Source organism: Anopheles aquasalis, chromosome 3 (genome assembly GCF_943734665.1).
Source record: "Anopheles aquasalis chromosome 3, idAnoAquaMG_Q_19, whole genome shotgun sequence".
NCBI classification, from domain to species: Eukaryota; Metazoa; Arthropoda; class Insecta; order Diptera; family Culicidae; genus Anopheles; species Anopheles aquasalis.
This window is the reverse complement of record NC_064878.1, coordinates 7,060,001-7,083,557: the sequence shown is the minus strand read 5'-3', so window position 1 is coordinate 7,083,557 and position 23,557 is coordinate 7,060,001. Positions and strand designations below refer to the sequence as shown.

The 23,557-nt window shown below is 50.1% G+C and overlaps 3 protein-coding genes across 5 annotated transcripts in view; all 3 read right to left on the bottom strand.

Annotated features, from left to right (window-relative positions):
* The window catches only part of LOC126578320 (RNA-binding protein fusilli), a 56,373-nt gene extending 35,926 nt beyond the window's left edge, over positions 1 to 20,447 (bottom strand). For 2 of the 3 annotated variants that reach the window (XM_050240752.1, XM_050240750.1), the window contains exons 1-2: positions 20,302 to 20,447; positions 14,495 to 15,400 (exon numbers count right to left, since the gene is read on the bottom strand). In XM_050240752.1, coding sequence (XP_050096709.1) covers positions 14,495 to 14,623 — 129 coding nt within the window. In that variant the 5' untranslated portion in view covers positions 14,624 to 15,400; positions 20,302 to 20,447. Of the gene's footprint in view, positions 1 to 14,494; positions 15,401 to 15,853; positions 15,972 to 20,301 lie in introns of those variants that run through there. The other variant, XM_050240751.1, reaches the window with a different exon arrangement.
* Positions 20,448 to 21,090: 643 nt separating this feature from the next.
* LOC126574632 (mannose-1-phosphate guanyltransferase alpha) lies at positions 21,091 to 22,781 on the bottom strand. Its single transcript, XM_050234922.1, has 4 exons — positions 22,643 to 22,781; positions 21,693 to 22,576; positions 21,509 to 21,629; positions 21,091 to 21,444 (listed from the first exon to the last, which is right to left on the bottom strand). Exons 1-4 carry the CDS (start codon positions 22,680 to 22,682, stop codon positions 21,200 to 21,202), a joined length of 1,290 nt encoding a protein of 429 aa, XP_050090879.1. The 5' UTR covers positions 22,683 to 22,781; the 3' UTR covers positions 21,091 to 21,199.
* A 497-nt stretch (positions 22,782 to 23,278) lies between these two features.
* LOC126577528 (uncharacterized) overlaps positions 23,279 to 23,557 on the bottom strand; it is a 19,363-nt gene continuing 19,084 nt past the window's right edge. Inside the window, exon 2 of the mRNA XM_050239207.1 lies at positions 23,279 to 23,557. This exon is cut by the window's right edge and continues 9,041 nt beyond it. The gene's annotated coding sequence lies outside the window, so the exon portion shown is untranslated.

The window sequence follows — 23,557 nt, the reverse complement described above, 5'->3', positions numbered from 1 at the left end:
GAAGACCTCCCCCCCCTCCCCCCCTTTCCGCTGAGCGTTCTTCGACGACCTTTCGACGCGGTGCGCGATTCGCGGTGGCCAGCGCACACGCAAACGAGAGCCTTTCAAACGGTGGTGGGTCCGGTGGTGGCCACGCTATCTTGCGTGCGTGAACTACTGCTGCATACATCGCGGCATAAGGTTCCTATTTACCGGACACACCGGGCGCATTTACCGCGCTACTGTGGCTGTCGTGCGAAGATAATTACTATCTTCCAACCGCACCCCGGTGGCGCACACTCCACCACACATACAGACACACAGGTGAACGCAGCAGGTTTTTCCACCTTTCCTCCTCCTGCGACGTCGTCGTCGTCGTCTTCGTCACCATCGTAATGGTTCGCTGGAAGTGAAAACCCATATAGACGAATGCAGCTTTTGAGGGCATGGGCACCACAATGTGACACAGAAATCACTGAGAAAAAAGTGAGGAGGAAAATGAGCATGAAAAGCCAACTTTGTTAGACGACGGCGCATCCCAAAAACAGAAGGGAAAAAACAGGACTAAACCGTTACAGCCGGCCCCCGGGGGGGAGGGCATCTATCAAGGTGTTGAGAGGCCAATAAACAATCAGCGTCTATTGAGGGAGGGGGGGGGGGGGGAGCCGATCCAGTGGTCCAGTTGAGAGCCGCGTTACACTGTTGTGGCCATTACACTCGAGATTCCAGAAACCGATTGGCAGGGATTGTCATTATGGTGATCTCGTTGGTGATTGAAGAAAATACGGTGAGGACGAGGTGAGCCTGCTACTGTAAATCACAAGCAACAAGACTGCGTGGTTCAGACAGATTGAAATAGGTTAATTACCGCGGGCAGTGTTACCGCGGTGAAAACTTACGGCGGTTCTTGGAATGATTCTGATCGCGCACACGACTTCCTCTTTAACTCGCCAGCAAAACTCAACCTGGCTGCTCGCATTCGTTGACTACTTTGTTGCCATGTTTTGTCAGAGCCACGATAGGTTGCTATGATTGCTGTTGCATTGCAGACCAGACCAGTTGCCAGCGGAATGGCCTACTCCGATGCTGTGTTGCTACATAAACTTGGTAGCGAGCATTGCATTCTCGAATCCAATCTGTTATCAACCGGCATTAAAGCTGCACCCCCGATTACCCTTCATATACCGCCGTTACATACCACACAAGTCACCCAACAACAAGCATTAGGCGCCTTCCCAGCCAGTGTTGTATCGCGTAACAACTCAATCACGCTGCACTTGCAACCGTTGGCAGCTCCACATGCGCTGCTGTGTTCATCAAATCTCAAAATCATTTGCCAGGGTGGCAGCCCGCTAGAGCATCGTGGCAGCCCGTGCGTCCGCCATATCATAACGAATGATGCACTCTTTTTTCTCCTTCTTTTTCTTCTCCACGGGTTTTCTCCGCGGACCCTGACGCCTTTCCACCCTTGCGGGCAAAGCAAAGCCCCAGAAGCGCGTTACGCAAACGCATCCTCATCTCCAGGTCTCTCTCTCTCTCTCTCTCTCTTGCGCGCGCGCGCGGTTGCCATGACGAATGAGGATCAAATTATGCTTGAAACTCGCAGCACACGCCGGAAGCGTTTCGGAAAAGTGCATTCCCGCCGTCCGCCCCGTAAGCAGCGCGAGAAAATCCACTCGCACATGATACGCATACAACCGCAGATTTCCAACCAACACACCAACAATCCGGGACCAAAGTGGTGGCGGAAAAAAGAGTGCACCGGAGAGACGCACGGAGAGTGAAAATTGAATTAAATCTCTTGGGCCCCCGTAGTAGCTCACCAAGAGCAAAGAAACCATCCTCAAACCCTCCCCTTTTCCATGGCGATGCTGCTGGCACGTGCCCGCTACGCACACATCGCAAACCGGTTCGAACGGGAGTGGGGGCCTTTTGGGATCCCCCCCCAATGCCTACTACTAAGGGCGAATCCGTCGCCAACGGGCGGTGGCTGAAGGGGGAGGAGAAAGTGTTTTTAATTGTTGCAAACCCCACCCCCCAACCTCTTCACTGGAATCACATCTGGTGGAAATATGCTGTGCCTGGCGGACACCGAGACACTCGGACGATTATGACATAATTTTCCAACGTAGTTTTCTCTCGCCCGGCTCTCACCACGACATTACGCGGCCAAGATGCGCTCCTTGTGTGTGCGTGATCGTAATAATGATTTCGCTCCGACCTCCGGCTATCCGCCACCCATTTGCTTAAGGGGGGTGGGGGTTTGGGATGGACGGTATAGTGACCACTAGTAATTTTCCCATTATTACTAATTTATCCTTCAAGCAGATGAACAACCGGGGATGGGGACTGAACCCGGGACCGCCTTTGGGTGGATTAGGGGAATTAGAGTGAGACAGAGTGGGGGACAGGCCGCCCGAAGGCGTCAGCATGATTGAGCGCCCTCAGGTGAAGAAGAAGCAGGCGCTAAAGGGGAAGGTTGTGGCCAACAAACACCTTAATAACCCATAATCGGCACACCTAGGGGAGGAGAAAGAGGAGAAGAAGAGACCGAAGAAGAGAAGTTCCCCTTTGAACCGCCAAAGGACCTTTTTGCTACGGGCGGTGAGGAGAAAGGACAGACAGCGAGAGAGGGCTTCTTCTTCTGCTAAATGGAGCAATTTATCAAACAAAAAAAAACCGGAGAAAAGTGGCGCTTCGTAGCAGCAATTCCTCCACCTCTCTAATCACCTCATGTCTCCTCGTGCCCCCTCTTTTCGCTGCCATTATAGTGATAAATGTGTCCGCGTTCCTCCCTCCCCTCCCAATTGCTGTGTGCGAGATGCTGCCGGTTTTCTGTTCCATTATTTATCATCTCATTGACAATGTGTGTGCAGCGCGGGGATGTATGTGATGGGATACACAGCGGTGGCCAACATTAACGAGGCATTATGCAGAAGCAAAAAAGCTGGGGAGCTCCTTTCAGAGCTGAGCTACCGATCGAGAGTGTTGTGCTTTCGTCTATTGTTCGATTGTAGACATAAGAATATGTTGGCGATCGCTGCAGTGCAAACAGCCAGCCTGTCCACAGCGCCAGTTGCACTTTAAGGAGTAGGTTTTAATAAATGGCTCCGCGACGATTGATCGTAGAAATAAGAAAACGTAATTTGGATGCTCGACAAGTCTGTCATAGTTGTGCAGCTCTCATTTTTCACCCTCAACGTCGCAGGGAAAGCTGTCAACAAGGTGGAGAGAATTATAGCTCTACGATTTAAAGTGGCTGCTTTGATTGGTTAAGGCAAATGCTGTTCTCAATTCAAACTCCACGCGAGCTAGAGGCCACCAATTGATCTGTCTCCGTCATGCTCCATCATGATGGAACTGCTTCACATCTTGATGCTTGAATGTTGATCAGGAAAACGGGGGAAAGGCTCAAGCGACGCTAGAGAGAGTCCATTGTGTTATTCCACGAGATGCCAGGGTAATCGATCGGCCCAAAAATAATTCCAAAAATTATCTCTATTCAAATCGATCGCAAAAGCATTTGCCTCCGACGACGTCATCGCACCGGCATAAAAGCGGTGGCCAGGTGGCGGCATCTTGCATCACCAAACTACTGTCGGATCATTATAGAGTGATCTGCTCGTTAGAGATCGATCGTCGACAGGATTCGACTATTTTAATTTCTTTACCTTTCTTTCTCTCTACTTTGCATCTCACACCATCTCATGTTAGCATCAGATTTGGAGTGGTGGTGATTTCGCTCACCCTAATCTCGCCCAGACAAAAACAAAGCACCACCCTACACACAAAGCACGTACATGATAACTGTGAGCGATCATGGCGCGATCCAGCGGATTGGAAAATTGAAAGCCACCTATATATTTGTGTTGTTGGTACCGAAGGGGTGGTGTTTTGACTCCGACAGGGGGTAGGTTTTTGGCATTAAATCGATCTTTTCGCTCCACCCATCCCCCCTGAGTCTCCTCATCAACTCGGTCGAAGGAAATAATCCACATGATTTCGATCGCGCGCCCGCTGTTACGACGACTTTTGCAGAAACACCATTACACAACTTGGTGGAGGCAACCGAAAAAAAAGGAAAAACCCCCAAAACCAACCGAAACATAGCGAGCGAGCGAGCGAGTGAACAAACGAGCGATCGATCTCGTGGTAAGATTTCGGTGGTTTCCACAGGTTTTTCATTTCATTCCTCTCTTCTCGGCGGGTTTTTTTGCGTGGTTAGCGCCACGGAATGATTTTTCTAAATCTTTTTCCAATATTCCAAGACGTTGTGAGTAAACACGGCTTCGATGGGAAGGGAACAAACGATCCTTGGCCGCTGGTGCAACCACTAATAACTGGTTTGGGCATTTGGTGGCTTGGCAAACGAGCGAGGAGCGTATTTTTACATCGCAAACCAACAACGCAAAATCGCGCCACAAGTTGCACTAATCGCGATGGCGTCAATTCATTAAACACCATAACCGGCAATCGGTTGCAGAAAGCGAGCCATAGGGTCGCCGGCGAGGGAGAGGGTATTAACCAAAAACATTTCCTAAAGCTTAGCTGCGCACCGCCGCCGCCGCCGCCACGGCCGGTACAAAACCGAAGGAAATTTGTGTTTTTCCTTTCGTCAGTTTCTTGCTTTGTTTTGTTTTTTTTTTGCTGTTTCCTCCTATTGATTCCGCCGCTCTGTTTGGTATCGTTTGCACGTTTGCACGGAGCCCTTTTTGCTTTCGTAATATGTCTATGAAATGCGCAGCGGCGTGGAGCGGTGGCGAAGCAAAAAAAATGGAGAAGTGAGACGAATTTTCTACCCCAAAAAATCCCCGGCCTGCTAGAAATGCCATTTAAACCATCATTTCCCTCATTTCCCTTTAGCAACAGAGGCGACGACAGCGTCTCGTGCTGATAACGAATGCATCTCCGGGCGTTACGTCGTCGTCGGTAAGGAAGTGGAAACGCGAATCGGGAAAATTACCCAGCTGCCGATAACGACAAGGAGTGTGAAAGAGAGAGAGAGAGAGATAAGCAGCTCCTGTGCGCGCCGGGTGTGTTCTGTGCAAAAGATCACTTTGCCGCGATTATTCGCCAAATGATGAACGGTTGTAGCTGCGTTGTGGAGCAAAGCTTAGCAACACGCCCTCCCTCGACGATTCGAGGCGGCTCTGACGTTGAAACAGTAGATCGTAGTAGTAGATGCGAATGTTCGAGCTCCCGGAGGGTCGCAAGGTCGCAGGCGGGCCAAGCACGCTCCTTCGAAGCAATCTACATGGCTAATGCCAGCCAGTGGCCCGCTGATGACTAGGTTCGACTAATTATTATGGCTCTCCGGGGGCACTGGAGGGAGAGGAGTAACAACGCATCTCATCAACAAACTCCGAACTGGCCAGCATGCACCATCATGCACACCTTGTATATGATAAAAATGATCAAGGAATTGATCGACTAAAAGGTATAGGAACTGAACTCGCCCTCTCGCCATCGATCTCAAAGGAAAAAAGTACTTTTAGATTGTTGTTAGAGAATAAAATGTGTTTATTTGTGTATCAACGTGAGTAAAAAGCAAATCATGTTCTCGATCAAGGGTTCGTCACTCACGCGATCGCTTGATCGAAGTCACCACCAGCAGCAGCAACAGCAGCCTCTACAAGCGATCGCTACACGTCAATGTGTGCGAGAGAAGTGCATTTAGAACGAACGAGCAAGACGCTTTCACTGATTGGTCAGCACCAATGAGCGCGTTCTCGGTGTGCGTACGCACTGCTGCCGCTGATCAGACGGCAACTGCCAACACCTGATTCGTCGAGGCGCGGCCGCAATATTACTGAAACATAATAACCAAAGGGGTGGCATCACCACGATCACCACCACCACCGAAGTACTAACCAATAGCCCGTGGTCTGGTCATTTATGCAACCGGAGCAAAAATTGATCCATCAACTGGTACACCAGCGTGCCAGCCAGCGAGCCAGCCGCAATATGCAGGCGATGCATGCAGGAAAACGACTCCAAGGCGGGTGCGCGGTCCGACACCGCACACCAGGCGGCGCGATGGCGAAATGTGAAACGGAAATGCCAGTATTGAGTGGCTATCCGTCGGTTCGCTTCATGCCACTTTGCGTGCGTTGCTGCTGCTTGTGCTGCTGCTCTTGTTGTTTGACGTTCGCCCAGCGGCTTCTCCAAAATGCGGCACACCACACGGAAACTTTCGCTCGGTCGCTGCGGTGTTTCGCGTTGCAACAAACACGCTTTTCGGAAGGGCACAGCGCGCGAATGGCAAAATTCGATTCGCGCTAGAGGATTGACAAATCGAGTGGCTAGCCAAGCGACCGTTCTAATCAAACTCCCTACCTTCTGATATTTCGATTGAAACCCTTTTTTTTCAAAACAAACAACAAACCACAACACTCAACAGTTATAAGCAAAGCAATACTACAGCTGGACACCTCCTTCTTGCAGAGAAGGCAGAAGGCAGAGCATGCTTGGTTGTAAGGTGCCCTTGCTAAGCACCCTTGACAGTAGGTGAGACGTACCAAAGCACCCCTCCCTGCCAGACCAGAGAGTTGTATTAAGAGGCAACAAAGTTGAAGGAGATTCACAAGAACCTACAATTACTGCGTCGTTCCTCACAATCACACGCAAGCACGCGGGCCCCGTTCGAGTCAATTCTCATCCCATTGTCGTTGAGCATCCTTTGCTCTCTCTCTCTCTCTCTTTCCTCCGAAATGCAAATATGCTGATCCGTCGCTCGCAGTGGCGCTTAAAGATGCGCAACACCCCCCGAGGGATGATGCTGGCTCATCATCTGCTTCCAATGTAGCCATCCGTCGTTACTTTTGAGATTTCTCGTCAGCGGCGTAATAACAGAGAGGAACGGGGAGCCAAAACATAACGATCGTGATGGTGGAGCGCGCTGGCCGATGCGTTGAAAGTTGTGCTGCAGTGGCGCTGCGTTCGCTCTCTGCCAGCCAAACAATATCCAACCTTAATTGCCTAAATATTAATCAAAACGTCGATTATTTGTTTGACGGGGAGCGAGAACAGTGAACAGCGTGGTTGCGGTTGACCGTTGTCATGGTGATGGTGGAAACAGCAGAAGATGACGATGACGCTGGTCAATGTTTATTTATAGTTGGGGAAAATGGTAAAGGTTTCGTGGATCACAGCCAAGTCAATCTGTGCTGAGGATAATTCTTGACGCAGATGACCTAAAGGATATTATTTTTTTAGCAGCTGCCAGTGCATGGTAGCAACTTTACCAGTAAGGACTATCAAAATTAGATGCCTACTCGATGAAGGCAATTTATTTCACAAAGAGCTTTCATTTATTTAACACGACCGAAAAAAAACTACAAGTCTGCTGCATTTTAAGTTTACTTTGATAATTTTAAAGGACCAACAACGTTTCTCTTGATATATTATTGCTTCTGGCGGAAAATTACTTAATTTAAAATGAATAAAAATTAATTTTCTCATTTCCGTCAGATTTTGTTAATTTGTTTTGACATCGAAAAAACTCGTCTAACCACAATTCCTTCAAACACACACAGCGATCGCCAAGTTAGACGCTGTCAAAAGCGAAACCAATTGACGAAACCGTCGCCAAGTCAGTCTCTGCAACTTTTAAGACCATAAAAACAACCGAATCGAATGGGCAAAGGGAGCACAAAACCCACCTACCCCCTTCGGATTGGTAAGTAAAGTATGGTAATCAGGCGCCTGGGTGGCCACCAGAAATGGCCCGGGCTCGTAATTTCAGCCCCGCCAGCGCCATGGCTAATTTCGCATCATTTACGGTTCTGCGTACCAGCCCAAAAAAGTGGACTGACTTCAGACGAAGGTAGACGGTCGTCGTGGTCACCGTCGTCGTCGTCGTCGAAGCAACCAAATGCAGAACAAAATGGCGTCGGTGACGGTGAAGTTGGCGAGGATTAATTGCAATTTAATGAAGTGTCCTTGCCTCAATTTGCAGTCCGCCACTGCACCGAGAACGTCCACCTGTGTGCCGCTCTTCTGAAGCATATGTAGCAGGGGTCAAAGTAATAAGAGAGTCTCTGGCCGGTCGGGAAGGAAGCGCGGTTCTTTTTTGTCCCAGCCGTTCTGGCGTACAACAAATTACGTCATTGCTGTTGCGACTGTGGCGACCCAGGGCTTGCAAATAATGATGATGAACCCGTGCCGTGGCTGATGACGCTACCGATCGAAGCATCGCCATTAGCATGATTAGCATTTTCTGTAGCCGCACTGTTGCTTGCTCGTGAGCGGTGAAGAAAATCGACAAAACTTCAGACGCGCTTCTTGTTGGCGCTCCAGAACCCCACAAGGTCACGCAAAGAACATCCGTTTCCCGATCGTCGTTGCACCGCGCAACATTCGAGATGCTGCATCGAAGCAAAGTCACGTCCTCGAGTCCAAGAGATGCCCCCGCGCGTGTGCAGACAGCTACACGTCGACACAGTGACAACAGATGGGTCTCGAAGATTATGGAAAATGTAATTAAAAGTCACGACGACTGACGGAGAGGACGGAGCTTCACCATCCGAAAATAAAAACCTCGCAACTCATTCACTTCCTGCCGTCACCGCACACGTTGCCATCGAAAGCTCCAGTGTGCCTTCGCTCGTGATACCTCTCTTCCATTTTGGAGGCGAAAATCAATTTCCGTTTCATTAGATAGAAGTCGCGCGAAGGGAAAAATCGAGTGAAACGATTCGTTCAGCTGGTGGCGGGGCGATCGTTTGCAAAGTTGCGACCCAGGAATTGAAGAATTGATCAATCAAATACAAGAAACTGGACAAAATATACATCTTGAATTCAAGTAGAACCGGCTCCATAGGGATCTTCCTCAATGTTATCGCGGTGCAACAATGAAACGCAAATTACTCAATTCATTAGCAGAAGCGCTTCTTGCCTCAAATCTTCACTTCACGCAAACCACAAATCGTCAACCGAGACAAGGTAAGTAGGTCGTCGTGTGGCTTCAGCATCACAACAAAACTTAGGCCAAAGCAAGAGGCGTCTAGTGAAAGTGGCATTCCTGGTGGCACCGGATGGGAACGTCTAGGGCCCCCGTGCACACACTGCCAATTGCCCATCACAGTGTCCATCCCGTGTGTACAATGTATCCAGTTCCACCAGCATAGAGAGGAGTCTGTGATCATCAGACCTCAGGCTCGCCACTGTTGACATCAATACCTTCCCCCCGCCGCTCGGGAGGTAGTTTTTGCTTCCGATTTCACTACCAACCAAGCGTAAAGTGTCGCGTGAGTGCCGCATAACAACAGAGCAGCAGCAGCAGCGAGTCTTCTTCTCAGTCATCTCAGCTTCATGCACGGGAACACCACGGGGGCATCTTCTTCCGGAACGGAATGGGGGACACAAAACACTAAAGTCTGGCTGGAGCCGCAGCTGCAGTTGACATTAGCTGCACACAATTGTGCTTTTGTTCGACTAGCCTCTCGACCACAAAGCGCCCCTTTTCGCCACGTGGCGCGTCGACGGAATGGCGAAAGAAATGGCGGAGGCGACACCTTGGTGCCTCCAGCTGGTGCTACTACGCACCTTCCTTCCAAGCACCATCATTAGCGCTATACGATCGAGGAGATCGCCAATCTCGATCGCCGACACCGAGCGATCGCGCATCTTCTTCTTCGCGCCGTACCCCGCGCGTTCTCCGCCCTGCGGTTTGGATCAAAAAGTTTACAACAACAACAAAAAATGGTCCTAAACATGATTGTTGCCCGCGGTAAAGATTGATTACTGTGTGCGCAGCAGCAGCAGCAAAAGTAGAAGACGTTTCTTTGGCTCCGTAGGGCACTTTGTGGGTCTAGCACGGGGAGCAAAGTTATGTAGCAGAGGCAGAGAAAGACACACCATCGACCATCGCATTTGTTCTGCCTTCTTCCGCGTTAACAGCGCGAGCGAGTGAGCGAGCGCAGGCAAGAAGAAAATACCTCACCTTCGAGTAGGGAAAGCCCATTAGCGTCGTCAGACCGTGCTAATGATTGAGGTTAAGTGTGGTGCGATGTGTGTTCGAACTAGCAGACGGACTGGAAGACGCTCCGGAAGACGGATTTCCCGAGTGCAAAAACCTTCAACTCCTAAAGCGCGAACCAGCAAACAACAAAACAAAAAAAAAACGGAAACCTAGATAACAGACGTCGCTAAGAACGAGTGCTCGCTAGAACCGATTCCGGAACACCCGGGGCCAACAAACGACAACAAATCCAGGGTAGGGAACACGGAGCGCGAGCGAGCTAATTGATGTCTTCTATACTTTCGACCGCCTTTCTTGCACCGCACACCCATAATGCACACCCCTGTTGTTCTTGGGCCAGAAAAGATTAGGCACAGCTGATGGGCTGGGCCCATTCCGGACCAGAAAAGGGCAATTAGCCAACGGCGACGGCTGGCGACGCTAGCGAGTGGAGTGTGTGTTCCCTCAACCGGACCAAACAAAAACCTGCGCTGCGCATCCTTTTTCGGAGGCGAACTGACGTGCGGAGGCAATTAAGACGAGACTTGGGAGGCGACCACCACCAGAAGTAGCCCGTGCGTCCGATCGCCGTTAAATGTCTCGATTACGTTCAAGCGTAACCACCAGACCTCTCTCTCCTCGTGTATTCCTCATCCGCGATCTTCGAGGTTCTTCCAGATGCTTCGAGCTACTTGGAGGTGAATCAACGACTATTTCTATTCCACTGCAGCGGCAGTAACTAAGCCCATTTTTTTAGGGGCAGCCACTAAGGTGCCGTATCCGATTATGCGATGCGTGTGGACTCATTAGACTCAATTCGATTCGAGAAAGGCCAAAAAAAGGAGGGGAGATGACGACAAATTGGTCCCAAAAATAATTCTCTCACGATTATGGTTCCATTAGTGGCGGAAGTCTTATCAGCGGTGGAGCATAATATTCGAGTAGAACAACACAAGCTTAAGCATTGGAGGCTCATATAAGAGCCCTCGGTGGGGGACTTAATGGACTTGCCGCCGGTGGGCCCCATTGTATCTCAACCCCTCGAGCACCTGGAACGCACCGAATGTATGCAAGACATCACACTCGATAAGATAAGCCCCCGGAGGTAAGTACGTTCGGGCATCCACACATTATTCGGGCCAAGCAGTAACAGCATCTTATCAATCTCAACTACCTCCTCTTCATCATCACCAACCAGCTACGAGCTCAATCGTGTGCCAAATCATGCACCTCGCGCGCGCGCTTCCATCATCATCATCATCATCCGTTAGACGCTCTCTTTCTCTCGCGCGAGAAGTTGTCAGGTTCAGAGATAAGACTCTGAGATCTGGTGATCGGACAACTCGGACTTCAGTGCTGAGTACGTGGTTTTGTCGGAGGCCCTTCACCGTCCACTGGGTTACCTCGCGTAACTTATCACTACTACGTTTTGCGGCTCACGGTGGCCACCGGTGCATTAGGGAGCGGATAACATAGCGGTTACAAACACGGGAGTCGAGAGATGTAGGTCCCGAGCACTTGGACTTTAGTGTTGGAGAATGGATCTCCTGTGTCCAGATTATCCCGGTGACACCAGCGAGGCCGCGTGAGTTATGGCGGAATGGAAGTGTATGATTTATGTCCTACGGAACGGTTGCCACCGCTAGCGGTTCATCTGGTGTAGCAAGAGGAACGGAGTCTTCTACCGTTTTCTTCTAATTAATTCCCGCAAAAGCGCTTTACTCGTGGTGCGTCTTTCAATTAGCCGTTTGAAGGATTCAGTGGGCATTTGATAGTCAATTTTGGCAATTTATAAGCTCAAAATCAACGCGGCGCTCTTAACGCGTGTCCGTCGCAAACTGACTGCAGTGCACAGGCAAAAGGTGCAACGGACCACCTCTTCGTGGTGCAACGGTCGCGTCGAGTTTTGAGGACAGCACCAACCAACCAACCAACCAACCAACCAACGAAACGAAGTAAAAGCAGAAGCGCGAGCGCGCGTGCACGAATGGCCACCTCCCGAATGGCTCATAAATCTCCATACTTAAGTGTCGCCGTCCTCGTCGTCACCACCACCATCCACGAGGGGGGGGAAGCAGAACCTCCACTTCCCTGGCACACGTTTTCGTTTTCTTAGAACGCAGCGCACCAGGGCCATTGCCAGCCAGCAAGCGGGTAGAACCTCGCCAGGTTCGGGCTCCAGGACTTGACCTTGGTGTCAAACGGTAATTTTGTTGCCTTCGTCGGGCCATTCTTTGCCTCGTGAACGCTCGTCGTCGTCAGCTTAACCTTTTATGCACATTTTAAGTCAATAGCCCCTGGGAAGGGGGGAAAGGAAGACGACTCTCCAGCTGTTCCTGTCTCTTACCGAACAACCACGGGCACATTATGCAAGCAAATACAAAAAGAGGATTCACAGAAGAACAGACAACTCTCCATTTTATGATCCGAATTGTCGCTGTCGCTGGCGTGTCTGGGTGTTGGACCAATTTCTCCGGGTCGGAACTCAAGTCCCTAGGTGTCAAGCCCCTAGGGGTGGTGTCAGTCAAGCGCGAAGAAAACGAAAACGGCCACAACGACGATCGACGATCGACGGTGATCGAATCAGCGACCGCGGCTTGACCCCTTACCGAGAAGGTTAGACGAAGAGAAAGAGAGAGAGAGAGACGGCGTGCGTTCTTGGCCGCTGAAGGAGGTTAACGCTACCAAAGCAGGATTCATGAATTAAAGATGATGCAACAAACTGGCGTAGAAGTAGAAGAAACGCAAGAACTAACCCAGCTCGACAAGGTACATGGCCACGACGCTGGTGGTGATGGTACCCTCGCTTATCGCTTGCGCTTGCCCCTCCTGGCTTCTGTGGCGCCGGATCTAGATCGCGATCGCAATGTTCGTCAGTGCGCGATGACCCTAAGCCGCAGGTCGTTACGTCGTTCGGCCTCTACGCTACACTTTTGTAGACCGGAACCGGAAATCGGAATATATCGGTGACATGTTAGGGCACCTGGGAAGTCTGAGGTGTCGCGCGAGGTCCAAAACTCACTATCCAGCTCTTTCTTCTAGGTCAAAAGCCAGTTGAGACATTGATTTTAAAGGCAAAAAAAACGGTGGAGATCGATTTAAGCTCCTCCTCCTCCTCCGGTCGGCATCTTCTTTCATCGTTCAGTATTTCGTAATTTGCCTCTGAATGCAGTTTGCAAAACGCTCTTCTCTTCGGCCCCAACCCCAAAATACGGCGCGCCCCTATTTAACGTAACGGAATTGCGAGTTCAAAACCATTAGCAGGCGGCGGCAGCTTGGGGCGTCAAATCGAATCTCTGCTACTATGATTCGCGCGTATCTTTCGCCGATCGGCTAAACTGCGAGTGGATTGCTTGGCGTGTACACTACACCGTCACTCCAGGCAGGCGCCTCCGAACGGACATTTATCGCAAAACACAAATCACTAACCAGTTAGCGGAACGGTAAATAGCTGCAGGAGAGTTAGACCCCGAAAAAGTAAAAAGAAAAAAAACAGTCCAACCAAATACGGCTGCTGCCTCCCGGGGTTTTCAGCAAAGTAAAGTGTATGTCTTCAAAACGAACCCCGCCGTGCACAGCATATACCACCAGGCCTCCTTCCTCCTCGTCGCGGATAATGAATTCACTGCCAGTTTCCTCCTCCTGGCATGTTGCCTGGCAAGAGAAAGGAAAAAGAACAATTCCCACAACACATTGCGGCTCTGGAGGAGAGGATCAGCTGCGTTTGCTGCGATCAACTACCGAAGATTAACGTCTTAAAACCGCGCAGTTGAAGAGGTTAGGTCAATAGTGCCGCAGCAGATCCGCAGGCTCACCCGGTGGAGGGGGGGGATTCATCTCGCACCGGGCATCAGCGAAAAGATAAAGAGCCGCCTTTTGAAACCGCCTATTCGGTGAGTGAAGTAGCGAGAGACAACAATGCAATCGAGACGCGCCGGGATGCTGCTCCAGAATTCCGAAACTGTACTTCGACCTGACCACTTCCGGTCACTCCTCGGCGCATTCGGCGGGCGGCCGAAATTCGGGAGTGTGAAAAATCGCTCTCCACATATCGCTTGAGTCACAGCTATCGATGGCCCAGGGCGGTTTATTTGGGTTACTTTAGTAGCGTTACGATAATAACATACTTTTCAGGGCATACCAGGGCATGTAGGGAACGTAATCGAATGAGGAGCAGTTGGAATTGGTTCACCGCACCACACACAGTTGATTGATCTTTGATAGATGGTAGATAGGGAAGTGCTGGATGCTGCTGTGCGTGGAATTGGACCTACGGTGCCGCGCTACAAGCGGTCGTCGATCCTTTCACCAATCAGCCACAGACAATGCAGAGCAAAAAAGCATCATCATTCGTTTGGGACAGGTGTCCTTCGTTTCATAACTGAACCATAACCTCAAATCTCATCCAAATGTCAGGTGGGTTGTCAAGGTGGCTACGTCTACTACGGCAGATCGCTGTGTTAGTCCTGCAAAGGCCTACTCTTTGAGAGCGGTGCAAACGCAACGGCTACTGTGCAGCGCGTTGCAGTCTTGTGCTGGATGGTTATTACTTACATTGTTTGTCTGCACATCGATGATTACGTAAATGAGCAGCACGACTTCCTTCTCGTCCGAGCCCAGACCGGCCCCACTCTGGCCGCAGGTCGTCACATGGAGCGCGGCCAGATGGCCCGGAAGCAGCATCTTGGCGGATTTGTTTTTTTTTTTTCGAAACCCCTTTTTTTGTTTTTTGGCAAAGAACCGAAGTTCACACACGCGCACTCGCACCGAGATTCCACCGAGGGCACACACAATCAATCACACATACACTGCACACAACCGGGCAAGTCTCTGGATAACGATCGTAACACGGTGAGTAGTGGGATGCGCTTGGGATCGCGCTTGCCGCTGACGACGACGACGACGATGACGACAACGACTTCTTGACGGACTGATCACCGGGCCGGACTTGAGCCGGACGGACAGACGACGACACTGTGAGATGCGCGGCGTACGAGCGCGCGCGCCCGCTTCTCGGGGACGGATGTTTGTTTTACGCACTTCAAGTTACGTCACTGTCGGCTCTTAAATGGTAATGGGTTTTTCTTCCCTTTGATTTTTTTTTGTTATGTTGCGAAATGTAAGTTGTGAGTACAAAACAAAAGGGATTAACTAAAAACTAAAAACAGTCACTCAAACACATAGTATACGCGATCCAGCACGAGATGGAATGTGTTTTGGTTTGCTCACAATGGAATGTGTTTTGTGGTTCTGATGGTCGTCCTTGTGAAAACAGGAATCACAAAATATACAAAAAAAAAACTCCGAAAAGAAAGCTAAAGTTTTATCCGCTATCGGTCAAACACTTTGCGCGTCGCGTTCACTTAATCACACTACTTGCGCTGTGCGCTTCGAGAGTCCAGCTGATGGCGCCTGATAACAGAACTACTCCGTTGTTTCTCCGTTATTGTTGTAAGAATTCTGCAATGAAAAAGCAACCTATTATTAAAATTCATCCTATCACATGTGTTCGAGATGATCAAAGTTATCCCAAAAACAAAAGCTTAAATGTACCCGATAAGAAAGACGGAAGGTAGTTTATCAAATCAAATCACGACACATCACGGACGATCATCGCGTCGCATCGCTCACCAACCAAAAGACCTAGCGGAATTTGGGTTCTTGACAACACACCGCGCGCGCACACACTCGTCTCCGTCTCTCTGTCCATTTGTGTGCGTCTCCGGACGACTTTTAAGGAAACTTTCTCCAATGTTCCGCACGGTTCGACGATCACATTTCGGGGGGAGGGAACGGGGATGATAATGTCGCTTGATAGCGTGGCAGCGAACGCGGCGATCATACGATCGAGCGCGTCCTCAGTGGTTCAAGCTAACCAAAAAAAAAAAACTGCACACATACGCGCACACGTACCGTATCACCTTGGTTGGTCAAACCTCACACACTGTTGTTATCGTGGCGTGTCCGGGAGGAAACACGGGCTGGCTGGCTGGACGGGTAGCAAACAGAAGAAAACTCACAAACAGCGAACCGATCGAGCTGGCGTATGAAGAGAATATGGCGATCAACCCTTTCGTGAGAATCGTACGAAGCTTTGATCGCGAACGAAGCGGAAGAGAAGACGATCCCGAATCGCAAGACGACGACAGAGAGAGAGAGAGAGAGCGAAAGAGAGTCAGAGAGGGAGCGAGCGATACGCAGCCACAGGTGGACAGGTGGCAGCAGCAGCAGCAACCCCCCGGGGGAGTTTAGTGTATGATCCGCACCGCAGCAGCCTTGGGAAGGGGTTGTAATGGAGGAAGAGGGTGTGTGTATGTGTGTCCGAGCATGCACAAACACATACGCACCGATCACCGGGGCCATCATCGTGTGGAATGTTTGGATCATCATCTCGGACCAAGCCCTACCCCTTCGTCTGCCACCGCCAACTGCGATCGAGTGGCGATCGCGTTGAGTTTGAGAGAGACGGAGAGCCACGAAGACAGAGAGAGAAAGAGAGAGACATCGAGATTCAGCAAGCGAGGGATAGCGAGAAGGAGAGGACTATGCGTGTAGCAGCAGCAAACCGGACTCACTCGGACCATCGGACGGCCCCGGCGGCCCAGTGCTGAGACCGGTTCGGACCTCTCTCCTATGGCCACTCCACCTCCTTCCCTTCTTGTTTGACGTCTGTGACTCGCTGCTTCGCATCCTCTGCGTACACGTGTCATAATGGAACTTGTGAGAAGGGGAAGGATAGCTGGGCATAATATGGGACTTCAATGCCCGGTCGGCGGCCCAGTCAAGCGAGGAACCCGCGATGGGCAGACCCTGCATGCGCGGTTCTCAGTAGAGAGTATTTATAGCCCTACCTAATTTCATTCTTAATCCTCCCATTCAACGTCACCCACCGGCAGTAGGCCGTGCTAACGTCCGATGACAGGTTGGTGTCGCGATCGACGCAGCAGCATACTCGGATCGATGAGAACCGTCACTCCAGACTCGTCGAACATCGAAGCAGGCGCAGCGTTCTAGACGGCCGGCTGTGCTAATGAGAATGCTCATAAAAATCCATTTTGATTCCCCTTTTTCAGTGCTGCGCCTGGCCACGGGTGCTGCACCAAACGCACACCAGCGTGCAGTCTCTTCCGTGTGTGGCCAAAACAGGGTTCCGGAGGTACAGCGCATCGAGATGATGCGTTCGCTGCAACGTGTCAGTGCAGTTCTTTGCAGAATGGTTTCGATCACCGAAACGTCATGGCGCCTGCGGTCGTACAAAACGGGAAGTGTTTGTGCATCATGATGCTATATCTATATGCTCCAGTTTGGCCAGTTTAACCAGCTTGGGGAGGAGGTGGAGGTGGAGCAGGTTTGGAGCGCTGTTGGAGATTGGAAGACAGATAGATTGCGCGACGAATCCGGTGGGATGGAAAACGATGCCATTGGCGTGCGGATTAGCTGTTATTTTGTGTGCAGTGCACTCCGTATGTAGGGCACTAGTGGAAGCGACGAAAGAGGGGGTAGGGGAGGCACCACATTTTCCTCAACTCAATTGGCGGGTACTAACGAGCTCATTTTTACACGCCATAAAACACGTTCTATAGTATCGCTAATTAATCTCACGAATCCAGCACGACCGATCTAACTGGCCGAGCCATTAATTCCTCTACCTTCTTGATTCATTGACAGAGGCGAATCAATGAATCAACACCGTGGCCGCCGTTCCCCCCCCCCCTCTAATTCCCTACCAAAAAGGCACCATTTGGAGGACAAGCCTGCATGTAAATGGACGCCAGTCAGAAGTGTGGGAACCATAACGTGCCACCCTTCTCTCCGGTGACGCAGTGACACGCTATTATCGGTCAGCCCGTAACTCCACCCTAGTCAAATTCATATTCTCTTCCCACCCAGACCCCCTTCTCAGAGCAACAGAGAGAAGGAAGAAAAAATCGTGAACCACGACCGCGTCCGTGCGTTATTTGCTTTCTCTGTTGCTTCCGTGCGGCCGTGTCCCCGGTCGCGGTGTGTATCGTGCATTCCAAACATAACATTCCACATAGAGGGCAACAGGGAAAGGGGAAGGGAAGGTCTTAGTCAGTCCAGCACGAATTAGCGGACCAAACTTATACGTCGCCATCACCGCGGACAACCAGCAAACAACATTTCACAAACTTTCCCTTGCACGACGCGCATCGACGCACCAGTCGGTGGCCTTGTCGATCCTTCGTCGAATTTCGGGTTGTACCGGTTATTCCGGAGCTACCGGATCGGGCGTAGGAGCGAAGGTGACGGCAACCGGGGCACCTGTTTGAATGGCGATCCCTAAAAATAGAATTACCCTCACGACAACGGCGATGAAAAAAGGACGACAATCCGTGTGCTCCAGTTTCCGACTGGAGAATGGAACCGATAGGGTACTGAACTGATTACCCTTTCCAACTCCTCCACACCAAACAGATTGCGCAAGTCGGCCAGATCAAACGAAGAGCAGAAAGAAAGCCATCGGCCATTCGGTCGGCATCACAAAGAATGGATAGGGCGCGCTAATGGAATAAAGATGGTGTCATCGGGAACGACAACTTTAAGGATTCCCAACCTGATGTGCCGGAAGGTAAATAAATCTTCCCCGTGGTCGTGGTGGCCACATCGACAGACTACAAGTCCAACAACTGGGCAGATTGTTTTGGGGCAAAAGGGGGCCACCACAACGGCAGCATCGCCGTCACTATCTTCTAAGCACAGCCGCCATCTTTCCTTATGCTAATGCCGGCCGACAGAGCAGCAACCAATGACCCACTGTGTCCAATGTGGTGCCGATGGCCACTGGCGCGCGCGCGCGCATGCGTATGTACTCTGGCTGTGTTTTGATGGTGGCGGCGTTGGGCTACGCAACAGCAGATGGACTCGGGGATTGTCGTGGAAAGGAATTTCACTTTTGTCAACCCCCCCTGCTAGGGGTCCAGCAATCTGAGAGGACAGGTTTGTTTTTGGAATGCTGGAAATCGGGCGCTTATCTTAATGTCTGCGCTACGCGACGCGTGCGCTACTGATTTGCGAAATGTGGAGCACAGCCGGGGAGGGGGATCCATCAGATCCGGATTTGAGGGAGGAGACGAATGTCGATTAAACTGACCAGGATATTGAGTGGGATTTTGTGCTAATTCAAGAGCCGGATTAATGTTCTAGAATTATTGAATACCATTTTCTGATCAAATATATTAATAATGTGCCGTTAGGTCATGGATCTAAGGAACCTAAGTTCTTCGCCGCTATTTTGGACACTTTGTTAAAAAAAGGGTCACTAAGCAAAAACGACGTTCTTATACAAAAACAAAACAATACTGCGACATTCCGACACAGTACTCAAAAGGGGGCGTAAACCTGTTGACGCACTTTCTCTATAAACCTGACCTCAGTCCGCCGTTGGCGTGATCATCCCCGGTCTAATTCTTGTGCTGGGCAGCTTAGCATCAACAGAGGAAGATCCTTGCTCGATCTCGTTTGACCTCAACCCAGACAGAGCACCTGGCAAGGCCATACCATCACACTTCCATGGCTGCGTCCAGATGCAGGTGCACCAAACGAGAAGAGATAATGCGAACGGTGCGCGCTGGGTAGGGGGAATGCGTTCCAGCGAACAACATATATTGTTGCTGGTGTGCGAGGTATCTGCTCTCAGGTGATAGACGGGCGTGTGTGCGTTTCATGTTGCTTCAGGTGAGCTGGAGCGCTTGATGTTGGAATTGTTTTTCTTTTTTTTGCGTTTTCCCTGCAAATCAAACCTTTCCCCTAATTCTCGGCGCAGGAAACGGAACGGCTAGAACCGGATCTTTTGTGGACGAACGAATGAAGGCCACGTGACGAGGGGAACAATCGACAATGCCTGGCCAAAGCCAAAGCCACAGGGCACCGCGGCAGGGCAAACAACTCTCGCTCGCGCACACAAATTCACTTACACGACGCCCAGGTGTACGACGACCACCATCTTCTACTGTATCGCACGCATCACCGCGCTTCACGGCGGTGCGCCTCACCTGGGAACACACTCCAAGAGGGGCACACGGAATTGGAACCACGGAGCGACTATATTTTACGCATTATTCTAACGGCGTTGCGTAAATCCGGCGCAGAATGCATGATTTGAAGTCAATAGGTCTCAATTCGCACAGGTCGCAGATCACCTTTAAATGTTTAAACTTGTCCCTCCCGTGAATCCATCTCACACACTCGGTGGCCACGTCGCTGCTATACGCACTCGCAGGAAATCGGTTCAATTCGGGGCCCACAAATCGTTCCACAAAAACACAACGCACTTGTTGCTGACCCACAAACCGGAAACACCACACGGAACAACCAGGGTGGGGGGGGGGGGGGGTTCCTACCTTTTTTGTAACGATTATCGATTCCAGCAGGTCAACTCCGAAAGGTAAGGTTCCGAGAAATTCCGTCACGATCTCGGACGTTTATCTCAGCGGACCGGCTTTTAAACACGGGGGTTCAACACGGGAGGCCCTCGTTCCGGAGCCTAAGACCGTTCGCGAGAGAGTGTAGAAAAGATGCGTACGAGTGAGGAGTAAGGTTGGCCAGACAAGGTGTTCGACCATCAAAGGTAAAAATTCCGTTTCCCTCCCACTTTCAAAGGTGATTAAGCCATCGGATGCTCTTTTTCTCAGGACGTAAGGGTGTTTCCACACTACGGAAACATCTTTGACGAAAAGTACAAAAAAGAGAAGATCTTTTTTCCAATTTTTTGGAAAAATAATGACAGATGGTAGAAAGGGCCAATGGGCACCGTAAAAAGTACCTTTTCAAGGACATGTCTACCGAAATTTGATGCCATGGATTAATTTTTCAATGAATGTTGCTCAAAACATTACCAAATATTCTTCAAAAGATAATTTAATTTATCACGCCTACTTCTTAATTTTTGAATTTCTAACTGATCCAAATGGCAGCACTGCTCTCGCAGTTTCGCAGCACTGTACGCACTCCCATGCACTGCGTTGCGCATGTTGAGTGCGTTTGTGAAACGCAATCGCATGCGTCTGTAGCCACGGCCTAACTGATCCAACTGCTTTCGAACAAATTTAAATCCAATCATCATATTAGTTATTTCATTATTAAACAGATAACTAAGTTTATCAAAGACAAGGAATGAATAAAACACAAAGTTAACTCTTAACAATGCCTAATTTATTTATAATTTTCCTATCGTTTTCACAAGAATGGCCCCCAAAAGCTACTCTCCTTCCGCGAACTGGTATGTCCTGCTCCGTTTCTTCATAAGATGATTTCGTTTTTGAAGCTCCTGCTTAACTCCTTGTGCGGCAGCACGATCGAGTTGAGCACAATCATCTCCGAGGGTACGTTCACCGAGTAGCCCAAAATCGTTATCGAAGGATTAAGCCGACCGTCGCAGTTGAACAGCGGTGGGTTTTCCATCTTGGCGAACGGTTTGTTCGGATCGGGATCACTGGGTGTTCCCTCGACACGTGCCCACAGACCAATCTGCGATCCTCGTCCAACTGTAGACAATGTAAATCGGAAGTTAAGGAACCGACAACGCCATGTGGGTTGCTTTGTGCTTACCGATGCTGTGTAGCACCAGAGAATGATCCTTGATGACCGCATTCTCCAGGATGATGGATTCACGGATGCGTACACCGGGTCCAATGACGACACCGGGACCAATGGAAACGTTCGGACCGAGCTGTATAAGAAAGAGACCGGAGGTTATACAGAATTCCAATAGGCCAACTGCAGTGCGACTCACCGTAGCCGAGGGATGCACGGACGCCGTCGGATGAATGTGTACATCCGGGATGATGTTACAGACGAGGCTACCGTTTTCGTGTTCCGATTCCTTCACTCCAACATTGGCCAACCGTTCCGGATGCGCTCGCTTGTACAGGGCCAGATAGTGGCGATTGGCGTAAATTGCCGAACCGGCCGTCTTAATCTGTGACCACCAGTTGTTCACGGGAAGCGCAAACAAACGGCCCGTACCGGCCAGAGGCGTTAAAATCTCCTGCTCCCACTGGATGTGCCCACTGTCCTTGCAATTGCCACTACTCAGCAGACTGTAGTCCTGCTGCTTCTCGTGAAACACCGATCCCATGCGGGCGAAAATGTCCAGCGAACACACGTACACACCGCAGTTGATAAGCGTCGATAGGTAGCCACGTGGCTTCTCCACATAGTGTGTCACCTCCTCGTTCACACCCAGTACCAGGCAACCGTAGTGGACGGCCTGTTGGCGAGTCGCTTCCGTGCCCATGATCGACACCAGCGCTCGGTCACCCTTGGCTCGGTGAAAATCGTACAACGCCTGCAGCGGAAAATCGGCACACACGTCACCGTTTAGCACGAAGAACGCACTCGGATTGCCGGATCGAATCTGGTCCCGGAAATGGTACATTCCACCGGCCGTCCCGAGTGCGGTAAACTCCTGCAGGTAGCGGATGTTTACGTCGTACAGATTCTGCATATCGCTCACAAACTGCTGCATCTGCGAAGCGGGATAGAATCCCAGGATCAGGATTTCCTTCAGCTCCTTTAGCTGCACACATGATTCTATGTGGTGCTGGATGATCGGTTTGCCAGCCACCGGAAACAGGGGCTTCGGAGTGTCGAGAGAAAGGGGCCGAAACCGGGTGCCTGCAAAACCAACAGTGATAAAGCCACGCGGCAACGAGGAATTGCGGATCGAATCACGAATTTTACCTTTCTCCGGTCCTCCGATTAAAATCACAGCTTTTAACATAATGGTTCTACGTCCAGCAACTAGAAAGGAACACAAGAAAGTAAGGATAATCCAGCGGTGATGACGAGAATTTTAAGATTTCGTTGTTGACGACGTGGTTTTGTTTAGCAAAACAGCCGTTCTGCCATTTGCGTTCTTTTTTCACAGGGCCAATACAAACAAAAAATTTCCACGTTATTTGAGGCATTAACGAAGAGAAAGGGCATTTGTTTTCTACACTAGAGTTTTTGTAAAAATTTAAGAAAATATTTCACAACCTTCTCCGCCCTTCTTAATACCCTAATTTTCGATTAAAAATATACGGTGGGTCTGTGAAAAAGAGAATCATAGCAATTCTACGGCGGGGAGATCTTCAGGTGCCTGGCAACGATAGCAAGTTAATAACTGGCGATAAGATACTGAAATTTAGTTGCTTGTATCATGGAAAGTCCACTGAAAGCCTTTTATCTGAAATAAAGTTTCACAACTCACCAAATTATCACCAAAGCACCGTTTCGGATACGAGACGTTATCAACCGACCACACAGATTGTTTCTCCAAAAATCAATTTATTTTATTTTGTTAACAAAATAATCTGACCATCGGGGTATGTTTGCACGGTTTTTCTTCTGTGTTTTCTGTGATCAAAGTAGTAACTACAGGGGAGGAAATCCAACGCTAATCGCAGGAATGACTTCCAGTTTCCGTTTTTTTTTTGCTAAATTCCCTGGCTTCCTCTGCCCTGCGTCACGTACCACGTTCCCTACTGCTGTGTCTCACTCACTGAGAAATGATATTTACTTATTCCACTAAACAAAATAATAATAATAATCCTGGAATGTAGTAATCGTAAGAGCTCTGGAAGATTGAAGTTGAATTCACTACTACAGCCCCGC

Bases quoted from the DNA above. Each gene is read 5' to 3' on its own strand.
- LOC126574632 (XM_050234922.1), bottom strand. From the start codon at position 22,682: ATGTTAAAAGCTGTGATTTTAATCGGAGGACCGGAGAAAG. The intron at 22,577-22,642 runs GTAAAATTCGTG...TTGGTTTTGCAG, and splicing joins AATCGGAGGACCGGAGAAAG to GCACCCGGTTTCGGCCCCTT. The intron at 21,630-21,692 runs GTGAGTCGCACT...TTTCTTATACAG, and splicing joins CCGTGCATCCCTCGGCTACG to CTCGGTCCGAACGTTTCCAT.